This window comes from Platichthys flesus, chromosome 9 (assembly GCF_949316205.1).
Source record: "Platichthys flesus chromosome 9, fPlaFle2.1, whole genome shotgun sequence".
Lineage (NCBI taxonomy): Eukaryota > Metazoa > Chordata > Actinopteri > Pleuronectiformes > Pleuronectidae > Platichthys > Platichthys flesus.
The window spans coordinates 5,021,492-5,045,930 of NC_084953.1; the positions used below are offsets into that span (position 1 = coordinate 5,021,492).

The 24,439-nt window shown below is 42.8% G+C and overlaps 1 protein-coding gene across 1 annotated transcript in view; it reads left to right on the forward strand.

Moving 5' to 3' along the window:
* Positions 1-24,439, forward strand: part of LOC133960791 (collagen alpha-1(XXIV) chain) — a 79,905-nt gene that overhangs the window by 41,922 nt on the left and 13,544 nt on the right. Inside the window, exons 19-43 of the mRNA XM_062395631.1 lie at positions 23-76; positions 1,637-1,690; positions 1,781-1,834; positions 3,158-3,202; positions 3,396-3,449; positions 4,149-4,193; positions 7,163-7,216; positions 9,316-9,369; positions 11,273-11,326; positions 11,809-11,862; positions 13,951-14,004; positions 14,453-14,497; positions 15,529-15,573; positions 18,363-18,416; positions 18,986-19,039; positions 19,154-19,207; positions 19,390-19,443; positions 20,062-20,115; positions 20,469-20,576; positions 21,266-21,319; positions 21,476-21,583; positions 21,890-21,943; positions 22,833-22,886; positions 23,042-23,098; positions 24,328-24,381. Of these exons, the coding sequence (XP_062251615.1) occupies positions 23-76; positions 1,637-1,690; positions 1,781-1,834; positions 3,158-3,202; positions 3,396-3,449; positions 4,149-4,193; positions 7,163-7,216; positions 9,316-9,369; positions 11,273-11,326; positions 11,809-11,862; positions 13,951-14,004; positions 14,453-14,497; positions 15,529-15,573; positions 18,363-18,416; positions 18,986-19,039; positions 19,154-19,207; positions 19,390-19,443; positions 20,062-20,115; positions 20,469-20,576; positions 21,266-21,319; positions 21,476-21,583; positions 21,890-21,943; positions 22,833-22,886; positions 23,042-23,098; positions 24,328-24,381 (1,425 nt within the window). The remainder of the gene's footprint in view (positions 1-22; positions 77-1,636; positions 1,691-1,780; positions 1,835-3,157; positions 3,203-3,395; positions 3,450-4,148; positions 4,194-7,162; positions 7,217-9,315; positions 9,370-11,272; positions 11,327-11,808; positions 11,863-13,950; positions 14,005-14,452; positions 14,498-15,528; positions 15,574-18,362; positions 18,417-18,985; positions 19,040-19,153; positions 19,208-19,389; positions 19,444-20,061; positions 20,116-20,468; positions 20,577-21,265; positions 21,320-21,475; positions 21,584-21,889; positions 21,944-22,832; positions 22,887-23,041; positions 23,099-24,327; positions 24,382-24,439) is intronic.

Here is a 24,439-nt window from a genome sequence, read left to right on the forward strand (position 1 = left end):
TTGTTGTTTTTTTTGTGAACAGGGCAAAATGGGTGAGCTCGGGGCAGAAGGACCAGCTGGGCCTCCAGGACCGGAGGTAAGAGGACATCAGAGTGTCAATATTCAATATGTCCAAGTTGTCTCAGAATCAGGACGTGATCAAGGGACAGGGACAATGTTTGGTGTTTGAAAGTCTAATGCAGAGAGACACATGTTATTTCAGAAGGTGGATGATTGTGATGATTACAACTTATTACAGTTATCTACAGTGCAGACAACTTTACTCAAAGTTAACTTGCAAAGATAAAGGACAGGAATCATTCTCTATTAACAGGATAAAAAAACGGATTTGTTATATTTTCTTATTTCTGGGATTATTGTGGCAAATACTAAAATTGCAAAAAGGAGCCTTGCTAAAAAAAAGACTAAATTGAAATAAGAAAGTTTTAAGCAATTAAACGAAACTGCCCAAACTCAGACTCAGCTATAAAACACAGATATCCTGCTGTATCTATACTTTCCTATGAGAGGGTGGCTGTGTGATGTAGCTTTCCATAGATCACACATATTACAGCCTCAGGTGGGAAGGACTTTTGAGACGTGAAAATGAACAGATAAAACATTGTGTTACATAAAAACCTGCAGCTTGAGCACGATCTTCCCTCTTCTTCTTCCACCATCAGATCAAAAGAAATATGACATCTAACACACACGTGCATTACAAGACCTTTTGTCATTACATTGGCTGAACGCAACCTTTTTACTGTTAACGCTCCTGAGGTTTCATCTTTGAGCTGTTGTGACAAGACATCAAATGATTTCAGTATGTATGTACAGTATTTATACGATGTGAACTATGTACTAATGAAACGAGGGATTCCAGTGCAGAGTTAAAGTTTAAGCTCTGTTAAATTGTTCATAGTTGAATTTAACTGTATTTGTATCGTACTACAATACAACAAAAAATCGTAAGAAAGGGAAGCGAATGGAAATTCTCTTCAGGGCTTCTTGTTAAACTTCTCATACTTCACTGACACAATTTGATTGTGGGCAACAGAGGCACTAATCGAGTTGTGTCTCCGTCCCTGGAGCTTGATTGTGTCCATGTGTTGCGTCACAAACCAGCGTCCCTCTCTCTTCCTGCTCTGGCATCTCCCTCACGCGGCGTGTCGGAACTCTCGATGTAGAATAACTCACCTGGTGTCAGTGAGGTCATGGTTGATGCTGCACAGTGTGTAACGTGTCAAACACTCTGCAGCCCGACCACAGGTCACTGCAGGCCGCACACACCCGGCAGCACTCTCTGCAGAGATGAGCGATTGTTTCGTGGAAAGTTTGCCTGCAGGTGTTCAGCTTTATCGCCCCAGTAGCAATCCATCACTATCTCAACTGTGTGATACAGATTTATGTGCAGGACGCTGCCTCCAGTGGTTTCCACAGAGGGATCATTGTTGCACATCAACACACAAACAGAGTGTGTCTTTTTATTTCCCGGCCACATTTTTAATGCAGTGTAATCCTGCCCCTCCTGTAATGCACACAGAGTGGCAGTGAGTGGATTTTATCTGGGATCAAGCGCAACAAATTACTCCAGTGACTCATGACAGGTGAAATAATGACCTAATCCGTCCTAATGTCTCTCGTCCTCCTCTGCCAGGGGTTTCCTGGGGACATCGGAGTGCCAGGGCCCAACGGTCCACCTGGACCAAAGGTACAGCTTCCAAACAGAGTCTCACTCTCTCACCATCCGTTCATCAGCTCCGTTCATCCAGAGTAATGCATGCACTCGCTTGTGTTTCAGGGTTTGCTGGGAGCCAGAGGGCCACAGGGTCCGCCGGGGCCAAAAGGAACAGAGGTGAGACGATGCACCTGGATCTTCTTACCTCACTTAGACGGAGGGTGGAAAATATGGCTCCTCCAGAGATTTCCATTGGATCATTAGTGTAACATCTCATTCAGCATCGAAAGTGTTTGTATCTCAAACAGTGGCTGCTCAGTTCTGTGATATCTCTCGGGGCATGTTCCACCGGGTGATTCACCTTTGGGTGCTTATGAAAACAAAGCTGAAATGTTTCCATCCCTCTAGAAAAGACACAGGATTCTTAGGAATCATATCATTGACCTCTCAGGTGGAAATACACAACTACAGAGATGAATCTGTTTGAGAGAATTAGTAACAAAGTGCATTTCCTCCAGTTGCCTCAACATTTAAATTGATAAACCTATAAACAATTAGTGAGACGGCCAAATAAGTTTTTAAAGGATTAGCATCTATCTGACGGCTGAAGTTAATATTGTGTCTCTGGTTTTAGAAGCTGTGGGAGACTTCAGTAAATCAGTTTTATTACCTCAGGGATCGCAAACATCCTGTTAGAGACAACACAGATATTTAACCAGTTATTCAAACAATTTAAATATTTCCCACGTGCAGGGTTTGCTTTTAGATAATTACCTGGATTTATTATTCATAATAGATATTCAGACTTATTTGATATTTAAATATCAAATAAAATGTGGCGTAAAACAAAGGTCACAGTCCAGAAACGAGCGATCACTGAGGTTCTGTGGTTCAAAATGTATCTTATGACCTTTTGACTTTTGTCACCAGACGAGCAAAGACTTGACGAGTCCCAGATGGGGATGATGTTACAGTCGTGCATGTGAAGCTCTGTTAAACACAAGACAGTTCCTCAGCTGGATGGGGGGGGGGGGGGGGAGGGGGGGGGGGGGGTGAGATCCTACGAGGAAGAACATACACAGTCCCCACACTCAAGTCTGTGCACTGTTGAAAGCACTAAGGTCAGGTGGCTGTTGTGACTGGACTTTAGGGCAATGGATGACTTTAACTTGAGACTTTAACTTCCTGTGGCAGATAATGGACAAACTGGACCTTGCACAATCCCTCCCCTGGTGCTTATAGTACTTATTTTTATATTTTCCATTTCACAAAACACCAGAGCAAATTCCTTGTATGTGTAAACCTGCTTGGAAATGAAACCTGATTCTGATTCTTGGTTCCAAAATCCACATCATCTGCATCGTTAATGGGTCTAGAATCAAAAATGCTCATAAAAGTAAATAGATTTTTAGTTTTCTTATTCTATAAATTGTTTGGTAGTGACAGTGAGGCTGTACGTACTGAGAGTATAAGTATATATAACTGTTCTGTGTCCTGCAGGGGGATGAAGGACCACTCGGCCCACCTGGCAGCGCCGGCCCAACTGTAAGATCTCCCATATTAACACACTGTATACACACAAACACACATGCATGTACACACTTTGCCTTATGCACGAGGGTGTGGGTGATAGTTCACCTGGAGGTTGTGTCTGGAAGCAGCTGGATGTGATAAACCCATTATGAGATTGACTGTGTTCTGATCATTCCCGTGTGTGTGTGTGTGTGTCTGTTTTCAGGGGAGACCCGGGAGGAAAGGCCACATCGGGGAACCTGGACCTGACGGATTAGAGGCGAGTAACTTAGATCCTGCTTTTCCATTCGATGTTGCAGATGAACTAGTTTCACACTGTTGTTCTTTGTATCTTCTTTTCTGAACTTGATTGTTCAGAACTGACTTCCTGTTTATGTCGCTTGTTGTCAGTGAATTCAAAGGAAGTGAATACCTCTTATCTTTCTACCACGGTGACACTTTCATGGCTTCTACAGTTTGTTTAATTATCTAACTGTCACATTGTTCTCTGATTGTTTTGCTTCAACAAAGCCACAATTTGCCAAATCTCTTCCTCTATCTATTTCCTTGGCTGTAATTAGCACCTGTACCCATCACAAACACAGCTGCATGATGGTGTTATCAGTTTGTTTCAAGATGTAATGATTCAAAATGATGGTCTGTGGTCTGGTCCTCACCACTGAGCGCCACTGTCTCCATGTTTGGGAGCCGCCTAGACGCGCTTCGTAGTGAACATGCTTTTAATTCAAGGAGAAAAAAATGATTTCTTCCAGGAGCATCATAATCATAAACCACGAATAGAATCAACACAAAGCTTTTCAAAGTCCCTTACTGTATGTGTGTGTGTGTGTGTGTGTGTGTGTGTGTGTGTGGGCCCTTTCAATGTGTAATGCCAGTAGTATGTGGCAGGATTGCAAACAGAGATTTCTTTAATTACAGGAAACTAACCGACGCACTGTTTGATGTGTTCTGCTTTCAGGGAGAGAAAGGAGACTTGGGAAACGTCGGAAAAATCGGAGCACAAGTAAGTCGCCCTTTACTTTCTAATGATGTGATTATCCCCCCCCCCCCTCCTCCTGCAGATGTTAGCGTGGTGCCTCAGTTAAAGTCTTTATTACCTCCCATTGTCCTTGAATCCCGTTTGATAGATTTCCATTAACATTACATGGTGATAACCGTGCAGTGCTTCTGCAGTCGAGTCCTCGGGGGGGCAGAGGAAGTTTCAGGGTTTTAATCAGGGAATTGGCCGAGCAGCACAAGCAGAGATCCTCTATGGAAGTGACCTCATTCGGGTTGCACACACACGCCGCTGTCCAAGAATCAAACTGTTCATGTTATCAAGCTTGAGCAGGAAACGGTGCCCTAGAGAGATGGTGCCCTTTGCACATTAACAGTCTTTGCAACACATGTTCGGACTAACAACAGAATCACAGATTAAAATGTGTGTCTTTCATTGTTTTGCTTGCTTCGCTGCCTTTTATATACAGGCATGGATCCTTGAGAGAAATGTCAGGACATGTCTCCCCCTTTTTGTAGAATCCTCAAACGGACACAACTGCTCCGAGCATCCAAAGTATGTCCGTCTTTCCCTGGAGGCCTCGTAATGTTAATATTTGCATTCTGTGCATAGTGGAGGCCACAGAGCGTGGGCCGCGTTGGGCCGCGTTGCTGCAGTGCACATATGAGAAGGATTAAGGAGTTACTGACAAGACGGAGCTTTGAAGCCGCAGAAAAAGACTCCACAACATATGGAGGCTCTAATGAATGCCATTACATCACTCTCCTGATAGATTAGACGCTCCAGAGAAAGTCTGCCGGGTCGATGCTGGGAGGCCTGAGGCCGACTGTCACCCCTTTGCCTCCCATAAACAGTTTAAAGAGACGTTTTACTGGAGGCTTTTACAGTGTGATGTATTTTAGGCCAATTTAGAACGAGCTGCCGTGTTCCATTCTTAAGTCACCTCCCGCTCCAGGAGCAATAAAACATCTATCGCTCGTCGATCACCGACGGCAGCCACAGGTGTTCTTTGAAATATGGTTCACGTGAAGAACGCCGCGCTTTGATTCTCATGTCAGTGACTCACTTGAACTTAAACATGTGCATGAGGAAGAGACATGCACGAGGGTGAAACCCCTCAATTCTCCAGACGCTGTGCGACTCGGGCCGTATTTCTTCCCGATCTGTTAAGTTAACGGTCGCAGCCGAACATCTGTAACCCAAGCTGTGCCCGAGATGCCGGATCAGCTTCACAGCGGTCCTGTAAAAACCCTGAAGTCAAGGCCCCGTCACATGAAACCCCTGTTTTAAAACCATTTCCTCCAGTTTAACGATGCAGGGTACCACAGTGTCCCCACTCCGCGTCCCAATTAAGAGATTTGAGGTCAATTTAGAGTCGCTGTTCCCCGGACTGCAGGCTGCGTTCCCTCACACACACTCACAGGCGACTAATCCGCTGCTTCACTCGCATCCAACAGGACAGTGGCCTTTAGGTGATGATGCATGAATAACAGGTTCGAGGCTCTCAGCCTCTTTAGTTGAGCTCAGGAGAAGCAAATGGAACAGAATCTCATTGTGTTTATTCTAGTGATTGTGTTGTGCTCACTTTGTAAAGCTGCAATGTTTCTCTTTAAGTGTCTTTCTGTGTTTGTTTGTGTTTTCTTTAAGCGTTTAAAGAACTGACACCTCTGTCTAATATTTGCATGATAAGAACTAGGACCAAAGAGAAGGGATCAGGTGTGAATTTAGGGTTTTATCTTATTTTAGAGATTATTTGGACACCACATGAACTCCTGAAGTGGCTCGTCACATCTTACATCATATTTCTCATTTCATTTTCATGTATTTGTTAATTTGACTGCGACACAGCTCGTTAAACCTAAAAGTGAGAGAAACATGATAATCTACAAAATGAATCTCTTCTTAAAACTATTATCTGCAATTTTACAATTATATGAATATATTGTTATGATAATACTGAATATTCAGTTGTGTTCGGATGTTCTGTGAACAGCAGGGACTCTATTTACAGGAGTTGTGTGTATGTGCAGACTTCAGGACGTTGTGTTACACACACACAAAGATAACTTGACCAGGATGACTGAGAATCTTCACAAGTTTAATTTTTACTTGCTTAACAAACCAAAGCACTGTGAAGACGTCCACCTGCCCTTTCTGGTGCAATGTCCACCCAGCTCCCCATAAGGCTGCTGGTCTGGAGTCCAGTGGAGACGTGGGCACACGTCCACACCACAGCTCCCGTCCCAGACAGCTGATCTGGAAGTGGTTAACGTCCCCTGATAACTCCCATATTCACATTAGCTTGTGTTCTGCCCATGATGACTCCATGTCTGAGTAGTGTGTGTCTCTTTTGGCGCCGGCGGTACTCAGTTACCGTGTGGCTGTGAAACCAGTACTCCCACAATGATTCCTCATCAGTGCTGTTACTGCTCCTAGTCAGTCAATATAGTTTTTTCTCTCAACTCATAAAAGCTTTTCAAAGCAGTTGTTCTTTTAGTTCTTGTAGTTTTCAGTTGAGCGCTCGTTGAATATCAATTCCATATGGATTATGAAAACAGGTTTCTAATCAGTAACAGCGTGCATCTGCATTTCTGTTTTTCTTTGTCTCACCATTTACTTGGAATTGATAATAATGTAAATCCTTTGAAACGCAAACAGGTTTTTTTCGTTATGAACTAAAAACTGTTTTAGGTAGAGCTTTTAAAATTGAACTGCAAATAAACCAAATTTTAAAACTGAAATAAACTTAGAACTCAGAACTTGGAATCGAGAAGTCCACTTTCATGTTTCTCCTCAGCTCCTCCCTCTCTCCTATGTAAAGCACTTTGTTGTAATCTATGACCTCTTGCATTCCAGGTGTCGCAACCAGTTTGAGAATAATCCTCAGATGAATGCAGATCCTCACGCTGACGTACTTTCTCCTCATGTGTTTGTGTTGAAAACGATTTCTCCCCATCCTCTCGTCTCCTCTCCAGGGTCCGGCAGGCCTGATCGGAATAGCTGGTGCGATGGGAGTTCCTGGTGAAAAGGTAACGAGTGTGTTTCTCTGTCATTAGGCCGTCAGTCAGCATCAGCCGCTTGCTTGTCGGCGGCGGACCCCTGTAATTAGGGCCGTGCTAAGCAGCCGCGGCCCGAGGCCCCTGAGAGCCGAGAACACAAGCCTAGATAAACACTCAACACTCTCACATCCAAGTCAATTCGAATGTTGTTCAAGCCGTGTCACCGGTACTGGCCCTGTCTCCTTGTTCTGCTCGACAGAAAAATGTTCTGCAAGCAGTTCTGCAGCCGTCCTGCTTCAGGGGAACTATGTTACAACATCAATCTGGATGTTGAATGAAAATGTGGCAGGAATATTTGTGTGTGTCATTAAGTTAAATCGAGATAAGACTGAGATCGCCCTTAGAAAATAAACAAGCTAAACTGGGGGGAAAGTCAGAAACCACAGTATCATTTTAGTTTTTTAGTTTCTTCAATATTTTAGTTTTTATAAATCACCTGCACCAAGTGAAACAATAAGCTGGGGATGCAGCCATCAGTTTAAATATCTTCTCAAACATGAGGGCTCAACTCATCTTGGCCATAACTCTTTGAGAATTTGTCCACTCACTCTAAATCTTAATATCCTTGTAGAGGTTCTGGTTGGGAACCAGTCAACCAAAGTATTTTTAGCCACAAACACCAAATACTTGAACCTCAATTCATATTTTCTCAGATAATACGTGGGCAGTTCTCTGGGGCCTCATGTGAACCCAAAGCTGCCAAGTGCAATATTGATTTGTGCCAGTGGGCGCGACCTGTGTGATTAGAACTCAAGATCCACTGGAGCAGTTCTACTCACTGGTGACATCTTGTGCTGTAAAGTGAACACACACAGGTTTTCAGGTTATCAGATGAAGATGAGACATTAGGTTTGAAATGCTAAATACAACAAATGTTATGATGAAACATATGTTACTTGCTATATTACATGTAAACCCACAAAGTAAATACATATTGTTGGTCCTACGATCCCGTTTTACTGTTGTATTATTAATGTATTATTATTTTTCAGGCCTAGATTTTTCTTATAATTGTCAAGTCGTCATGTGTTATCATTTTGAATCTTTTGTTACTATATTTTAACAATGTAGTGTATATCTTTATCTCTCTTATAGTTATAGTTTCACGGCCTAGCCCCATACGATCCCCCACATCTCAGTTTTTCTAAATAATCCTAGTGTTTTCCTCTCAAATCCTTTATCTGTGACTTTTAGCCACTACACAGAATTAGGGGGAACAGGGGAAGTTCAGACTTGCTGACACAGTTTAAAAGATAAATCAAAACGTATTATTTCAGTATGACATCTAGCAAACAGCTGACAATTTAAATCTGTGTTTATTATATTTTTTACAAAGTACGTTTACTGTGCTGGGGCTATTTTTAAAATGGTACCAAGCACACACTCTCCTTTGTGTATGTTTCAAACCTGATTTTCTTCTGAATCATGAAGGATTTAAAGCTCCTTTTAGTTTGAATGGTGCAATATAAATAAAGTTATTGACAGACCTCCAAAGATCCCCGTTCCCTGCCTCTATCTCCAACTCTTCCCCCTCCCATCCAGAAGCCCCCTGTGTGTCAGAACATGTTCCTGTAATGGGACGCTTGTTCTCCGCCTCCTCCTGATTCAGTCTGTCAGCACCAGCCATACCCTGTCAGCTCACAAATTCCTTTCACATTATATATATATTTAATCTTTTGAAACCACCCCCTAATTTACACGAGTTTCCAATACAGCGCCTGAAAACTATTCGCGTCTACGAGGAGGGCAGCAAGACGTGGAGAGCTACTTGTACAGTCATGAAAGTTACACAATTCATGGAGGATTAGAGCATCTCTGAGAGTTCCTGGGGTTAGAGAGGCAGGTTTACAGCTCACCTCTGCTTTTAACAGGGCGCGCACAGAGCCACAGACTGGCTCTTCCAAGTACCTGCTGGCTTTAAACCAGCTGCCACTCTTTACCTTCTGCGCTCAAGGAGCCACTCTCCAGTTTCTCTTTATTAGGAAAAGTCTACGTGAAGCTGCGTTAAGGTTTCAGGTCATAGTTTAATGATCCGCTCGCTCTTTTTCTGTTGTGCTGTTTTTCCCCAGGGCGACCGAGGACCAGCTGGGCCGACGGGTCCACTCGGAGAGACGGGGCCGCGGGTAAGAAAGCTCAGTCGCTCAGGGATGCTCTGCAGAGTTCTGCCTCTCGTCTGAGAGTCGCTCCACCCTACACCCGGCCTGTATATAGAGAGGAAGGCTTTTTCCAGGAAGTCGGTAAAGCTTTGAGCGCTTACGAGGAGCTTTGGATACATGGTTCAGTAAACGAATGTCTGAGGATGATGAATTTAAAACCAAAACACTGAGTACGTTCGGCTGTAATTTCTTTGGCTGATGCTGCTTCGTTTCGTGGGAATGAAAGCAGAGCCACTTAAGCACCTAAAGGGTTCCAGACTTCCCAGTCATGTAGAGACAAATCTTTGTAAAAGTAGTTTTTCCATTGTTACTTTGATGATAGGAATAATCTCGTTTCACCAGATCTAGAACATGAGTTGACCCTAAATGAAGAGTTGGAAACTTTTTATCTAGATTTTTCCGATAGGAACGAAATATAGAAAAAAGCTGCTCTCTGTAATCAACACAACATTGAATCGGCTCAAATGAAATGATTGGCCAGCTTACCTGTCTGCCTGCACTCACCCTGCTCGGGTACTCACTGCACAAGACCGGAGTCGTGAAGCCGGAGAGACCCACTGAGGCATTATTACCAACCCTAGCTTAAAAGATGGGGATGTGATAAAAAAAAAAAAAAGGCCTGAAATCCCTGTTTCTGTCTGTTGAGCAATGTCATAACATTGAGCCCATATATTGAGGCTGGCCTCTCTCCCTCTCGGTCCCGGGGCCCTGGATTAAGTCCCTGTCTGGCTCCCGGCCCTGGTCCTGACCTCGCTGGTTGGCAGACTGGCTAATGGGCCAACTGGCTGGCTGGAGGAGACAATGACTGATTCTAATGGCTGATGATTGACGCGTTGCTGTGTGTGTTTGAGAGAGAGTTTAGTGACTCATGTGAGGAGCTCTGGTGAGTTGTGTGAAGCACAGTTTGGAGGAGGGACAGTTCAATATAAAGACTTTGCTTCATTCCTCATCACAACGATCATCCCACAACTGTCTGTTTCCGTTTGAAGACGATTCGCCGGGATTAATGTTTCTGGCAAATCTCAGACACGTTGGCCGTCACAGGTTTTCTTTGTTATCGTGGTTTTATTCTCTAATAGATTATTACAGGACGAGAGGAGGCGGTGGGGGGAGCTGTGATGATTTCTGTACTTCCAGCTGTTTTCCAGAGGCTCTTGGAGCTTAATATGAAACACAGTTCTACAGAACAGTCCTTATTCACTCCCTTTTCCTGCAAAGTCTCACGCTGCTGCTGCACAGTTGCTAATCTCTACTCATTGTAAAAATCCCCAAACTCGAATGTAAAATAGTCTGAAAAGGTTATACAGTAGAACAGGGGTTTCTGCTGGGTCTTAGAAAGTCTAACAAAGTCTAAAATGTGACAACTTTAAATAAGTTTAGGTCTTAAATACGTTTACAGACATTCAACGTTAAAGGTTCAGTGTGTAGAATTTAGTGACATCTAGTGGTGAAGTGGCATGTTGCAGCTGAGTATTCTTCAACTCACTCCCCCCTTCCAAACATGACAGAGAACCAGTGGCAGCCTTTAGTTGTCATAAAAACTCAAAAAGTTTAGTTTGTCCAGTCTGGGCTACTGTAAAAAAACATGGCGGCCTCCGTAGAGAGGAGCCACTCCAGATGTAAATATTAAGTATTTAAATATAAAGGATTCATTCCAGGGTAAAGAAAACCACAATTGGCTCAGTTTAGATGAAACACACTGGACCTTGAATGTTCATTTAACGCTTCATCCATCCTTGAGTTAATTTATTATGCTCTTAAACCAGAAAACGTTGTTGTTACAATATTTATTTCCCCAGTGTAAATAGTGAGTTGGTTTCTTGTGCATCTTTTCTTTACTGTCTCTTTCTTTTTCGTTTTGGACCAAAAGGGCTATCCAGGAATACCAGGAAGTCCAGGAGACTTCGGCTTGCAAGGGGCAGCTGTAAGTAGCACGTCCCCGTCACCGTGTCATCACACATAGAGATTCTTTGTATTGACAGGTCAGCAGTTTCCATCCACTCCTTTCTTCTGAGGTTCTGGGATTGAGTCACACACATTAGTAGTAAATGGATTATTTCACAGTGTCCTGGTCGGAGGCTGTAAATGTTTAGAAGATTTACTCTGACACTCAAACAGAAAACAAGATTTTTTTGTAAACATGAAATTCAAGAAGGTGGTTATCACTTTTCCCCGAATCTGGTCTAGACGGGTGTAAACAGTTCGTCTCCAGCTGGTCCTGATTCAGTTGTCCTGGTGAAGCCTCTGTATGAGATTCATTTGACTGGTGTTGATGCCGGTTCAAAGATGGATAGAGAAGTTTTGGTCGACATACGCTCTGTATTAAGAGTTGGTCACAGACGAGATATAAAAACCTTACCACACTTCAAATGCTCATTATTTCCCACTCTTCTTTCTTTCTCGCAGGGTCCTCAGGGGCTGAGGGGAACTCAGGGCATCGCTGGGCCGAAGGGCAGGAGGGTAAGAGCTGTCTTTACCTCTGGGAACATTAGCTGCATGGGTCCATCACATGTTATGAATATGAACGTTTCAACTCAACGCTGACCATGAAAACGACTCCCGTCAGGCCTGTGGTCGTCTGTTTAGCATCTCAGCTCCGTTCCCAAAACAAAAGAAAAAGTCAAAGTCATTAAAACACACGCGCTTCTCCTCCCACTTGGCCCGAGCTTCTTTATTGATGCATTTACAACTGTTTCACAAGCCAAATGTTGAAAGACATTGTGAGTCAAATGGACGAGGTGCTGTGATACTGGTGGGACACCGTGTGGCCACAGGGAGAACGACACCCACAGGTGAGGAGGTGGACATAGATTTATAGATTTTAGTTGTTAAAAAAGCTCCTTGACACTCAAATCTCTGCAGAGAACCATAGTGCTCCACAACAGAACGAAGAATAGATACTTTTATTAAATATATTAAATAGAGAACTTCTTCTTCTTCACATGTTAAAACTCTGAGACACCAAAGTTTGTTAAACATATAAAAGTAGGATCAAATCATGAGAATCAAAGTCTATTCTAGAGGAGCTCAACTGATGTGAGGCCATAAAACACATGGACCAACATGTCGGCTCATCAAATCCTAATAATCGTGTGCATATGCAAATTAATTAAATGATCATTTTTATATTTATTGGAGCAGCTCCCACTGTAGTGTCATAATTCCCAGTATTCTTTGCTGTACTTTCTGGGATCAGACACCCAGTCCACCCAGTCTTTTAGTGCATTAACATTAAGATGAACCATTGTCTTGTGGCTTGTCATCGACTGTTAAGACCACTGTTGCATGTTTTATCCATGACAGTTAAAGGCTGTGTGCAGTTTCTCCTCTACCGTTCTTTTTAATACTTTTTATTTTCTGGTAATTACTCCTGATCTGATGGTTTTGCTCGTTGCTTCGCTCCAGACAACCAGGCTGTGCTTTTTGCCAAAGCTCTTAAGTTTAAGTTAATGCAACACTAACAAGCCGATTCAGAGCCGCTCTGCTTCTCACACTTCATCACCGGTCCTCACACGTCACTGAGTTTTATTCTCCATTCACGTGTTTTCTAATAGATGAACATTTTTCCAAGGAAAACATGTGGCGGCAATTAACACGCCACAGCTTTGTTTGGAGTGTAACATGCTCGCAGTGATCGTGTCTGGCTGAGTCTTATTGATCAGATGATTATTACCAGAACACTTTTTCTCATTGTCTTACCTCTCATACAGATTTTAACCTAATTTACATTTATATATTTATTATTTGAATGTACAATTACTTTCTCTACGCTGCTTTAAAGATAAAACCACATAAACTCTGAATGGTCGGGTTGAAAACATCACTTTCCATTCGCATGCTCCACCTGCTGCTGTGAGAGCGGAGGAAACTTGAAACCGTGTAAAGTCCATTACAAGAAGTTATATAACTTCTTGTAATGGTTATTCTGTTTGGACACAGAACTTTTTGTTGAAATCGTTTTGGCAAACTAACCAGGCAGTACTTGTCTATCCCTGTAATTGTAATTATGTCCAGAAGCTGTTTCATTTGAACTTCTTTAATTAAGTAGAATTAAATCATTTTAAAGAGACACGCAACATTAACCTTGGTCAACAAGATGCAGACGAGGACGAATGGTCAGAAAGATAACGCTGGGTTCTGTCAGCATGGGAGCGACCTGATGAGTGACCTGGGAGTAATGGGAGTCTGAAGCCAGAGGCCCAGACAGACCAGGGGCTGCTCAGGTCAAAGGTAGAGATAGAGACAAGATGCAAACCACTGAAAGTAAAAGGTCCTTGACGAGCAGACAGGATGAAGAAGAGAAGAGCTTCGGGTTGTGTTTACAGATCTTTATCTGTCACCTCACCTGTGACGTGCTGCTACCATGAGCGCTGTCATCAGTGTTGAACCCCCATGCAGAAGAAGAATAGAGTTAGTACCATGATGTTGATGTTATTCCAAAGTGAAGTGTAAATACAACATGCCCTCTTTGATGCTTCCTGTATGCCTGTACTGCTCAGTGTTTGTTGAGTGATGTTGAAAGGTGTCTCTTGTGTTGTTGTTGCTCAGGGGCCCCTGGGTCCTGATGGTCCACTGGGAGAGCCAGGCGCAGAGGGCACCAAGGTAAACACGCCGCCCCTGGAAACTACACCATGTGATATCTGATGTTTTACTTTTGCACAAAAGGTCTTTCTGTATTTTAAAGGTTCAGTGTGTAGAAATGAGTGACATCTAGTGGTGAGGTTGCATATTGCAGTTGAATGCAACTCACATGACCCCCCCCCTTCCAAACATGAGAACCTGTGGTCGCCTTCAGTTGTCAGCAAAACTCAAAAGGTTTAGTTTGTCCAGTCTGAGCTACTGTAAAAAAAAGATGGCGGCCTCCATAAAGAGGATCCCGATGTAAATTAAGTATTTGAATATAGAGGGAACATACTAGGGTAAAGAAATGAACCTTATATACTCATCGCAGAAACACTGTGTTTATTGAATAATCCGTCATAACTATCTGACAAATGACTCGCTCTTAAACCTGAAATGAATCTAATGCCTCTTCATTTCCTCTCTACAGGGCGAACGGGGGGACATTGGACAGAAAGGAGAACCAGGATTCATTGTAAGTTGTCGTCCATTTAATGCATTTCAACTTGATTGTGTAAAACTCTGTCTCTACCATCACACATCTGCACATTTCACGCTCACTATTCTGTCAATGAGGAAAAGAACAAATGTTAGTTTTGAGCCTGAGCTATTTTTTGGTGTAAATATATACAAAATAATTTTGGCCAAAGTGCCGTTTTACTTCTCTCTCTCATATCTGGACGAAGGCTTCGGGCTGTGGAGTAAATGAGAAGGCAAACTAATGCTCACCCTCATTTATCCAAAACAAAGAATAATCATTGTAATAAAAAACCAAGGGTAACTAGCGCATCCTCCTTGAAACTCAGTGGAAAAGACACGACCGCATTTATTTTCAAACATGACCACAGCTTCCAGGAAATCCCTCCTGCCTCTGTAGAAAAAACAGCTTGGCCCTTTAATCAGTTTTTATTTGCAGAGAGGAGCCCGTGTCGTCTTGTCTCTATCAGGTTTCCCCTAAATGTAAATACTGTGTGCGACTGGCAGCTTGTTGTGAGGAAACCTGAATCTGCTGAGGATGAACAAGATGAAAAACTGATGTAGCCGAGTGAAACTTCAGCTTCAATCTTAACCCAGAGGACTTGTTTTGAATTAGTAAAGCAATGAAGACATTGAAACTGAGCACAGACATGGAGGCAAACAGCGGATTGGGCAAGAGGAGGGGATTTCTGCCGAACTAGGATTCGAACTTCTTACTTTGAGGCGACACAGCAAATAAAACAGCTTTTTTAGCATTCACAACAATTTGATTATAAACATGACACATAACTGCAAAGAGCAAAGCAATTAATAGCAAATGTTTCTCCTAAAAATCCCCATTTTGATCGAAAACATTCGTAGACACTCATTCAAAGGCTTCCAGCCACTTTAACAACACATTCAATATGTTTTAATCAGAGGGAGATTCTCATCGTAAAACCCAGAATACATATCATCAGAGGATTCATGTGATGGAGTCGAGGTGCTGGTTGAATTGGGTGTTAATATATTGATTTTCTCTTTTCAAAGGGAAAGGCCGGCGGTCCAGGAGAGAGAGGCCCAGCCGGAAAACCTGTGAGTAAAGTCTCTAATCAGCAGAATCTCTTTAACGAGACACATCACTGCGACCACAGCCGACAACACAGGCTCGTAAAACACCTCCACATCCTCCTGCACCTGTAATATATATAATTATGACTCGGAGACACTCGGGAGGAAGTCGTTGTGTAGACAAGACGCAGTGATGCACAACGCTGGTGCTCATCACAACACAACCCGACGCATCAGATTTGTGCGGCTGTGAGGTTTTCATCCAGTGTATCAGAATCACTTTGTTAAGATGAACACAAATATTTACAGTTTCTGTACTTCTGAATTCTTTATATTTAGTTTGTAATTTATATTTGACTCTTAGCTCCTAGACAAGTTTTGTGATTTTCTTGGGGGTTTGTGGTGAGCCATGTTGGGTCTTGGTGGAAAAAAGCTCCCCATGTGATTCCAGCTCGATCTTTAAATTGCCATTATAACTTATATCCAGCTGAATGTGTGCTAAGATGTGCTTTTTAAAAATACCTTTAAATCAGAGCTATATACTGCATTTTTGAGTCTGACACGTCTGTTACAACAGAGCAGGATGTTGTGTGTTCTAAAAATACACTAGTCAGTGCTCCCTGGTGGACACATGACGTAAAGGTGAAACCATTTCCCCCTTTACCTAATTTCTGTTTTATTATAGCTTTATATTACATCTCGTCTCCAGCATCCATATACGTAACCAGCTATTAAAAATCGATCCTATCTGCCAGCTCTTCTATTTCCATCAGACTTGTGCAGCCCCTGAGGAGAAATTATCTCCTGTTAACACAAGTGCCCCAGAATCAGCACTGAATCCATGTATCCACCATTAAACCATCAAGAAAAAATGGCAGTTTGAGCTTTTGACGGCCTGTTAAAGGATATAATAACCTCGACAGATGCTAGAAACATGCAAACAGCCGATCGAAAGCAGACTGAGAGGCAGATGGGCTGTTTTATAGTCGAGAGATGATCCAAACTGTTTTAATATCCACGGTTTGTTTTTTATTGTGCAGTTTGTTTTGATTAATCTACGATGACCACGAGTTTGAAGAAAACCTCCATCAGGCGCACGTTGAAGCATTTGTTTGGCTCGTGGGATTTTCCCTCTGATAAAATGTCTCTTTCTCTAATCATGTGTTGGCCGAACATGGGATATTTCAGGATTGTTTGTAATTACACTGAACAGACACACAAACACACACACAGACACACACAGACACACACGTGCAGGCCTGTGCTTTCACTGTCCTGTGCAGCCGTTGGTTACACCCACACACGTACAGGACACTCGTGCACACACTTCGTACTTCACTAGTTATAACAATAATAATAACACACTTTATTTGTACAGTAGTTTCATACATGAAATGAAGCTCAAGGTGATTACATACAATATAGATACAAATAAAATCATGTCAATAGGAATAAAATCATTTAAAAATGTAATTCACATAAAGATTTTAAATATCATGAGAACATGATACTTAAAAGGAAAAGTAATATATTTTATTTAAAAAAAAAAAGAAGTGTGAGATCTAGTTAGAGGCTGAAGAAAAGAGAAATATTTTTAGTTTTCTTTAATTAAATCAGCCTTTATACTTGCAACACTAAAACAATAATTAAATATGATCAACCTCACTGCTGTGACATGAAGGTAGTGATGTTTGGCTGCTGAGTCTAAGTTTACTTTTTCTTTTTCCACTGTTACACATCGTTTGGTGGTTGTGTCAGAATCACGTCGGTATGTGTGACGTCAGAGCTCGTTCAGCTCACTGCTGAAGGCATGTTTACAATCAATCAATCAATACATCTATCAGATACATTTTATTTTTATGTCCCATATTCATAAATCACAATTAGTCTCATAGATCTAAAGTAAAACTACCAAACAAAAACCTATTAACAGGGGAACGAGAGCCACACGTGAAGGATCCTTCTCCCAGGACGGAACTGAACACGTCAGCAGAGGACAGAGGTCCTGAGAGACACCAATCACAAGTGGACAGGGCTCAGTTAGTCTGTTCACACCTGGTATTCAACTGCAACCTGAATGTGTCTCCTGTGACCCCATGTGATCGGCTCTCACTTCCCTGCTCTACATGCAACAACAACCTGTTTTTCTCATTGTGTTAGAGAAGAACAACTAGTGTTTTTAACCAGATTTCACAGATGTGTGTTTGAGTGAGTAAAGTCAGGAGGGGGTGAAGTAATGAATGAACTGTGCACAGGTGAAGAAAGATTTATTCATTTGGGAAAGAATATCACTAACTATGTGGTGGTCAGTGTTGATATTATGACAAAGATATCAACACATGGACACAGAGGAAGAAGGATTCAGCTTCATTAAATGGCCCAGAATGCATTTGGGCTCACAAGGCGTGAAGAATGTGTCCACATGTGTCCCAGACTTCATCTAAATGGGATCTCGTATCAGGACATATTGAGGACGGTACCAGGTACCAGGTATCTCTTACACACAACATAATGTGTCCTCCGTCAGTGTCGGATTAAAATATTTCTCAAAGTTGTGTGTCTTGTTTGAACTTGGCAGCTCAATCAAGCTTTGATCTACAACAAAGAGATGTGACATGGCAGGGAGGAGAATCCGTTTGTGTTTCTTCAAAGAGTTTTACGTGTTGTGCTTGAAGGCAACACTGAAATGTCCCTCGTCATGTTCGTGGTTTCGTCTGTGATGATAATGATAATGATGATGATGATGATGATGACGAGAGGATGACCTCGGCCAAAGCCAGGTTTTCTCACGCGTGTTTGTGTTTGATTTCCAGGGTAAAGCAGGAGTTCCAGGCAGCAGCGGGGAGAGGGGACCACACGGTGAACCAGTAAGTGTTCTTGTCTCATCACTGGTGCGTTGATGCGGTTGTTTCAGGAATCAAACCCACACTCTCTGTTGAAACCCGACTGGAATCTGTAATGACTGTGAGATCATCTTCCACAGACTTTTCTTTCAAACGAATCGTGTTCAGAATTATTTCCCGAACAGAACAGTGTTTGATTTGTCACTGGCATTTTATTTAAAGTCGTCACCCTCGCGCCTCCCTTCTTGGATTAGTCTCCACGTTCTTGATTTTGCTGGAAATCCGCCGACCCCTCGGGGACTTCAAGAATGTCAGACAATCAGATACAAATATTTATTGGGGTAAGAAGTTTCAGTAACGCTCGGGGTGTTGTTTATGTTACGGGTCTCGTCTTGCTGTTGGATGGATTTCAGTTTTACTCCAGTCAGTGATTTAAAACGTAAATGTGTTTGTTTTACCATCATGTTCCAGAGTTGTGTATTATGTCTGTTCTGGCGTTTTATTTCCTGGTTTACTGTACACACTAAATTCCATAATGATATTACTGTATAAATAAACTTGAGTCCTAAAGGCATCATGTGATTATCTCGCAGGGACCCAAAGGACCTGCTGGAGAAGCTGGACCCGATGGAGAGCCAGGCCCTGGGGTATATTTATTTGAATATTCATAACTCTTTATTGATTCTTTATTAAATGGGTTTTGTGTTTACGTATTACATCTTTTATATATGTTTCTTTTTTCCTCTGTTACATCTTTGTAGGGTGGGCCAGGTGCAGAGGGGGAACCAGGTGCCATCGGAGAGCTGGGTTCAAAGGTCAGCTCAACTTTCCCCCCCGCACACCTGAATCTTAGAAAACATCTATCGTGTGAAAAGATCAATTTGCACTTGACACACCTGTAACCTTGAGGGAACGAGCAGCTAATTGTTATTTCTAACAATTAAATTGCGCAGGCGTGTTTGACCTCCATGTTTGTTTGTGTGTTGTGTCCCTTCAGGGTGATGCTGGGCCTCCAGGAGCTGAAGGGGAGCAGGGGCAGGAGGGGATACGAGTGAGTGCATGCAAACAAACCACTAATCCCTTCCTTTCTTGTGTTTGGGTGAATCCGACCCGATTGTATATGAACTCGCTCTCACTCTGACGAGGACGTGTAACACCCCGGTCTGCAGAGAGCAGAGCGGAGGAATTGTTTTTGTCTGTTCAACTATATGAACAGTCGTCCCGTCCTGTCCAGAGAATCACACAAGCAATGCAGTGTGTTTTATACACACACAAAAGGAGAGTGTTTTCCTTGCTGGCCTGAGGTTGCAGGTGTAACACAACATACCTGACTAGTTAAACACAGCTCAGCTTGGTGTTAAATTACACGAGCTCTCATTCTGACATAAACTGATGAGCTGGAAAATTAGGTAAATTGTGAACTTTATGCATCAACGGTTTCTAATATACTTTTAATAACCACAATGATGATTTGGATTAATGGACACAAACAGTAATCTGAATGATTTATACCTCTATGATCTATAAGGATGCAGAGCTATTTTCGTGTTGGCGAAAGGTTCCAGTAAAAACACAAACTCACAGAAAATACCACTTTTACAATTCTCCTTAAGCCGACCTTGATGAAGGATATGTTGTTGTTTTTTTACTCACATGAATGTGTTTGCAGGGTCCCCCTGGTCCCCCTGGTGAAGACGGGCCACAAGGGAAAGATGGACACAAGGTAAACGTAACAAGCTCTTGTTTATTTTGACTTCCCGTCTGTCTCATTAAATCGAGCATGAAAGGATCCACGTGTTTGTTTTAATGGGAGTTCTCCATATGAAAAGAATAACACTAACTTTTCAGTAGACCCTCTTTTATAGGGCATAGAGAATAGTTCAGTATTAAAAAAGCGAAAGGAGCATACACTGCATATTATCACAATAAATAGGATGTAGAATCTAATATAATAAAGGAAATCAAAATAAAGCGTCCACATGCCCCCAGGTTGTCTGAATTATGGACCTGTCTCTGTTAGCTCTGTATCTCAGCTGAACTGTCTCTCACTCTGTCTCACTTTCTGTCTGTCCCCAGGGGGAGCCTGGTGAGCGAGGGCCACTCGGAGAGCCAGGTGACAAAGGGATAGAAGGAGACCCTGGGCCCCCGGGACCACCTGGAGGGCCTGGAAAACAAGGCTTTCGGGTACGTTTGATTCACGTTTTTGTTGTTGAGGGCGAAGAGAAATTACTGCTTATTGTGATATTGTCATTGACAACACTTATGCACAGTTTAAATTGAAACCAGAGCTGATTAATTATCATTACTTGTGAACCTTAATTACCTGCAACTGACAGAGCAGATTACGGAAATACAAACTCTTAACCAGTTGATGCCCTTGTTTCCCAGTAGGGGTCAGCCTTCTCTTCAACAAAGACTTCAACCACAGTAAAAGTTACTGTTTTAGATAGTGATTTTTTTTTTTGCAGCTTGTGATAAGTGTCCGTAACAGTCTGATCTAAGAGATTGTTTGTTTTGAGACGCAGATCCAGATCTAGTTGTGGGTGTTGAGAGGCAGGAAGGGGGGAAGCTTCTGGGCACACATACATACAAAGCTGTATGTAAAGCTCTGTGGGAGAGAAAGCAGCAGTTCTCAGTTTATAAAAGTACAAGCTGACAAACGTGGTTAAACTTTTAAAGTAAATTGTTAACTATAAGCTTAAAATGAGATTCTGTATTTTTGAAATCTGCAGGATCGAGCAGGTAATACCAATGTATGCTCACAAAGCTGGGGAACTGATTGGACGTCTTTACAGATGCAGTTCAATCAATGCCATTGGATTCAAGATAGATTTCTGATGTGTGGTAAATATTTATTTAATCTCCTGTTTCAGGGGCCTGAAGGAAAACTGGGGTCACCTGGGAACAGAGGACGACATGGGAAGAAGGTAAAGACCTTATTCCACTCCTCTTTTCAACACAGTATGTTTCTCTACAGGGAAACAGCGGGAAGCACTGGAATCACTGGTCCAAGAACCACTGTGTCACCGTGTTTCAGCCTCCTGACTTATCACTCAGGTCAAATTTCTAACGTGTCTCTGCAGGGAGAGAAAGGTCCTCCGGGTCTTGTTGGTGAGCTCGGCGAACGGGGAGACATCGGCCAGCCGGGCGAGCCGGGGCTGAAAGGTGCCAGAGGAACCCGAGGAACACCAGTTAGTTCCCCTTCTTCCTCCCACCCAGTCTCAAACTTTAATACAAAGAGAAGTGGTTGTCTTAATGATAAATACATCACATTTACACGTGTCTTTATGAGAAGAGTTTGACAGCAAAGTATCGCATGCTCGTCTTTGCTCCAGGCCTGAGACACAGAACAAGAAAAGACAGGAAAGGCCTTTATTGTTTTTCTTCTTTCCAGAGTCTCAGCAGAACCAGTACGACCATGTTGTGATAGGTTGTGAAAACAAATCCTCACCGATCCACAGTCTTTACTTTATCTTCACTTTCTGCTTCACTTCCAGGGTCAGCTGGGTGTCATGGGAATAGAGGGACAACCGGGACTGACAGGATACACAGTGAGTTTTATCTGTTTGTTTTATAACATCTGTACACATGCATAAATACTGTACCAATAAAATACATATTCGCCTGTTTATGATCAGAAGACGTCTTAATCCAGGAGAGTTTAGACTCATCCTGCTCTGCTTCAATCACTGGGGGGGCTGTTGTAGAAAGTCAAAGTCAAGAACAAGGCTTCAGGGGAAATTAGCTGTTCTTCCATTATCCATAAAATCCTGATTCTACCTTGAGGAATAAAGACTCTGAATCATTACAGATCTCATCTCCTCATAGCTGTGGTAATTCCACTCTCCTCCTCCCCTGGTAACTTTGTGCCATAAGCACGACATGTCCCGCAGACATCCTGAGTCTGAGTCTGGCAGAGGGCATTGAACTGCATCCCTGCCATTCCTCAATTTCCCATTACATGTCACTGTTAATTATTCAAAGACAACAAAATAACAGGCAGGGGAAACCTCTTTTAAAAACTAGCATACAAATACAGGAGATGGAATTATACACAGGCTCGAGTCTACAGACAAATTTTTCCAGGCAGCTCCACTCTCTGGTCGGTGCCAGCAGACACTGGGTTTAGGTTGCGTAACTTACACAGGGCACCTCAAGTTCATTTTTGCCAGTTTGTGTGTATGCGCTGTGCAAAGGCTTCTTCAAACCTGACTCTGGTGGCTGAGTGATTTCTGAGTCGTTGCCAGAACCGAGATCCTGAAGTGACAGAAAGCGAGAGCATCTCGGAATGCTCTCGCTTTCTGGAATTGTGTTTAAATATCAGCCGCTCTGATTAATATGCTGTCAGCCGTCACAGAGGAGCTCCTCTGAGGAAACATGCTGTAGCCGGTACAAGTATGACGGCTTCTCAAGGTTCAGTAACAAGCTTTCTCTTTGTAGGGTCACCTTGGCAAGACCGGGCCCATTGGACCACCGGGGCCTAAAGGGGAAAAGGTAAAACGACACCTGAGCAACTGTTTAAAGATGAATTATTCAAGTACTTTGATTTGGTGTGTAAATGCAAAGTGCGTGTATATGCGCCACTTGGTTTCAAAGCTCTTGTCTGCGTGTGTGCACGTGTGATTGTGTGTTTGTTTGCTGCATTCCAGGGTTACCCAGGCGAGGACAATAAGATTCCAGGACCGCCCGGGCCCTTAGGTGAACCAGTAGGTCTTGCTTTCCTTTAAACTCTCCTTTCTGCTGCCTAACACGTTCAGCTCTGTTCAAGTCCGAGCTGTAAATACCGGATTGACACTTGGAGTAAAAGTTAATCCATGACCAATTAGCCAGGTTCAGTCTTTTCACTATCACTATATACTCACTATATATATAATCACTATCGACCCTTATTATCAACCTGTTCGGCTTTTATGCTTTCTGGTCATTTTAGGCTAAACATTTATGGAAACATTTTTGTTGTGGTAAAACTTAAGCTGAGGAAGGTTTGTGTTTCTAAACTTCCCCTTAAGATAAAAATAGATGTGTCATCATAACAGAAATGTTTTGTGTCTCAAATGAGCTGTTTTCAGGTATGAGCTCTTGAAAATGAAGCACTAAGCAGGGGTCCGGCTCCTCTTTACAACCTTCACATGATAGAAGCGTCATCAACACGCCCAGGACATTTTCCTGCTGTATTCTAACATGGGCTCACTTTGATGTTTTCAAGACACTTTCCAAGAGGCCTGGCAGGGAAAGTTCCCAAAAATGTCCGGAGCCACTGACTCTAGACATTGTGCGATCTCACCCACATCTCACGTACACACGTCTGAAAACAAGTCGACTTTGAATTCATACAAAATATTTCGGTACCACTGAGGCCTTTTATTCACCTCACGTTACCCCCTGGATTCTGCCCAATTGAGAGCCTCTGAGAAAACAAATTGATTCCTTGACTAATATCACAAGAGGCTCAGTTCATATCAAAGAGACTCAGCAGCTTTGCAGAGCTCCCACTTATACAACAACACCATGACTTCTCTCCACGTTGACTCGTTTCCCAGCACTGGACACTGACACAGGCCAACACAGCATGAAGGAATCACATCTGCTGCATGTCCACACACGTCTAGATAGCGACCGTCCATATGAGTAGTATTGGATTATCAAGTTGGCATCGCACACAGCAGCAGCAACACAATGAGCGCCTCTGTCTCGCCGCAGCCGCCGACCACGATCGGGCTGAGAAGTAAAGTTCAAGGTGAAATTACGTCTTTTCACTTTATCCCAGGAAATATCCAGACTCGTAGGTCACGTCTGTACGTTTCGTGTGTGTTCGCCCGAGACGTGACTCTAACTCCTAAGTAGCCGCCCGGGCTCAATCCAGACTTTGTGGGTGTACATTACGGCATGCGCTTACAGTGAGTGTGTTCATATGTGTGCATTTGTGTCTTCACAGGGGCCCCCAGGAGAACGAGGAGAGCGCGGAGAGCCGGGCGATGAAGGGTATCAGGTAGACAAAAGCCATTAAATCAACACAATGACATACCACTCAGTCACGAGTCGAGGCG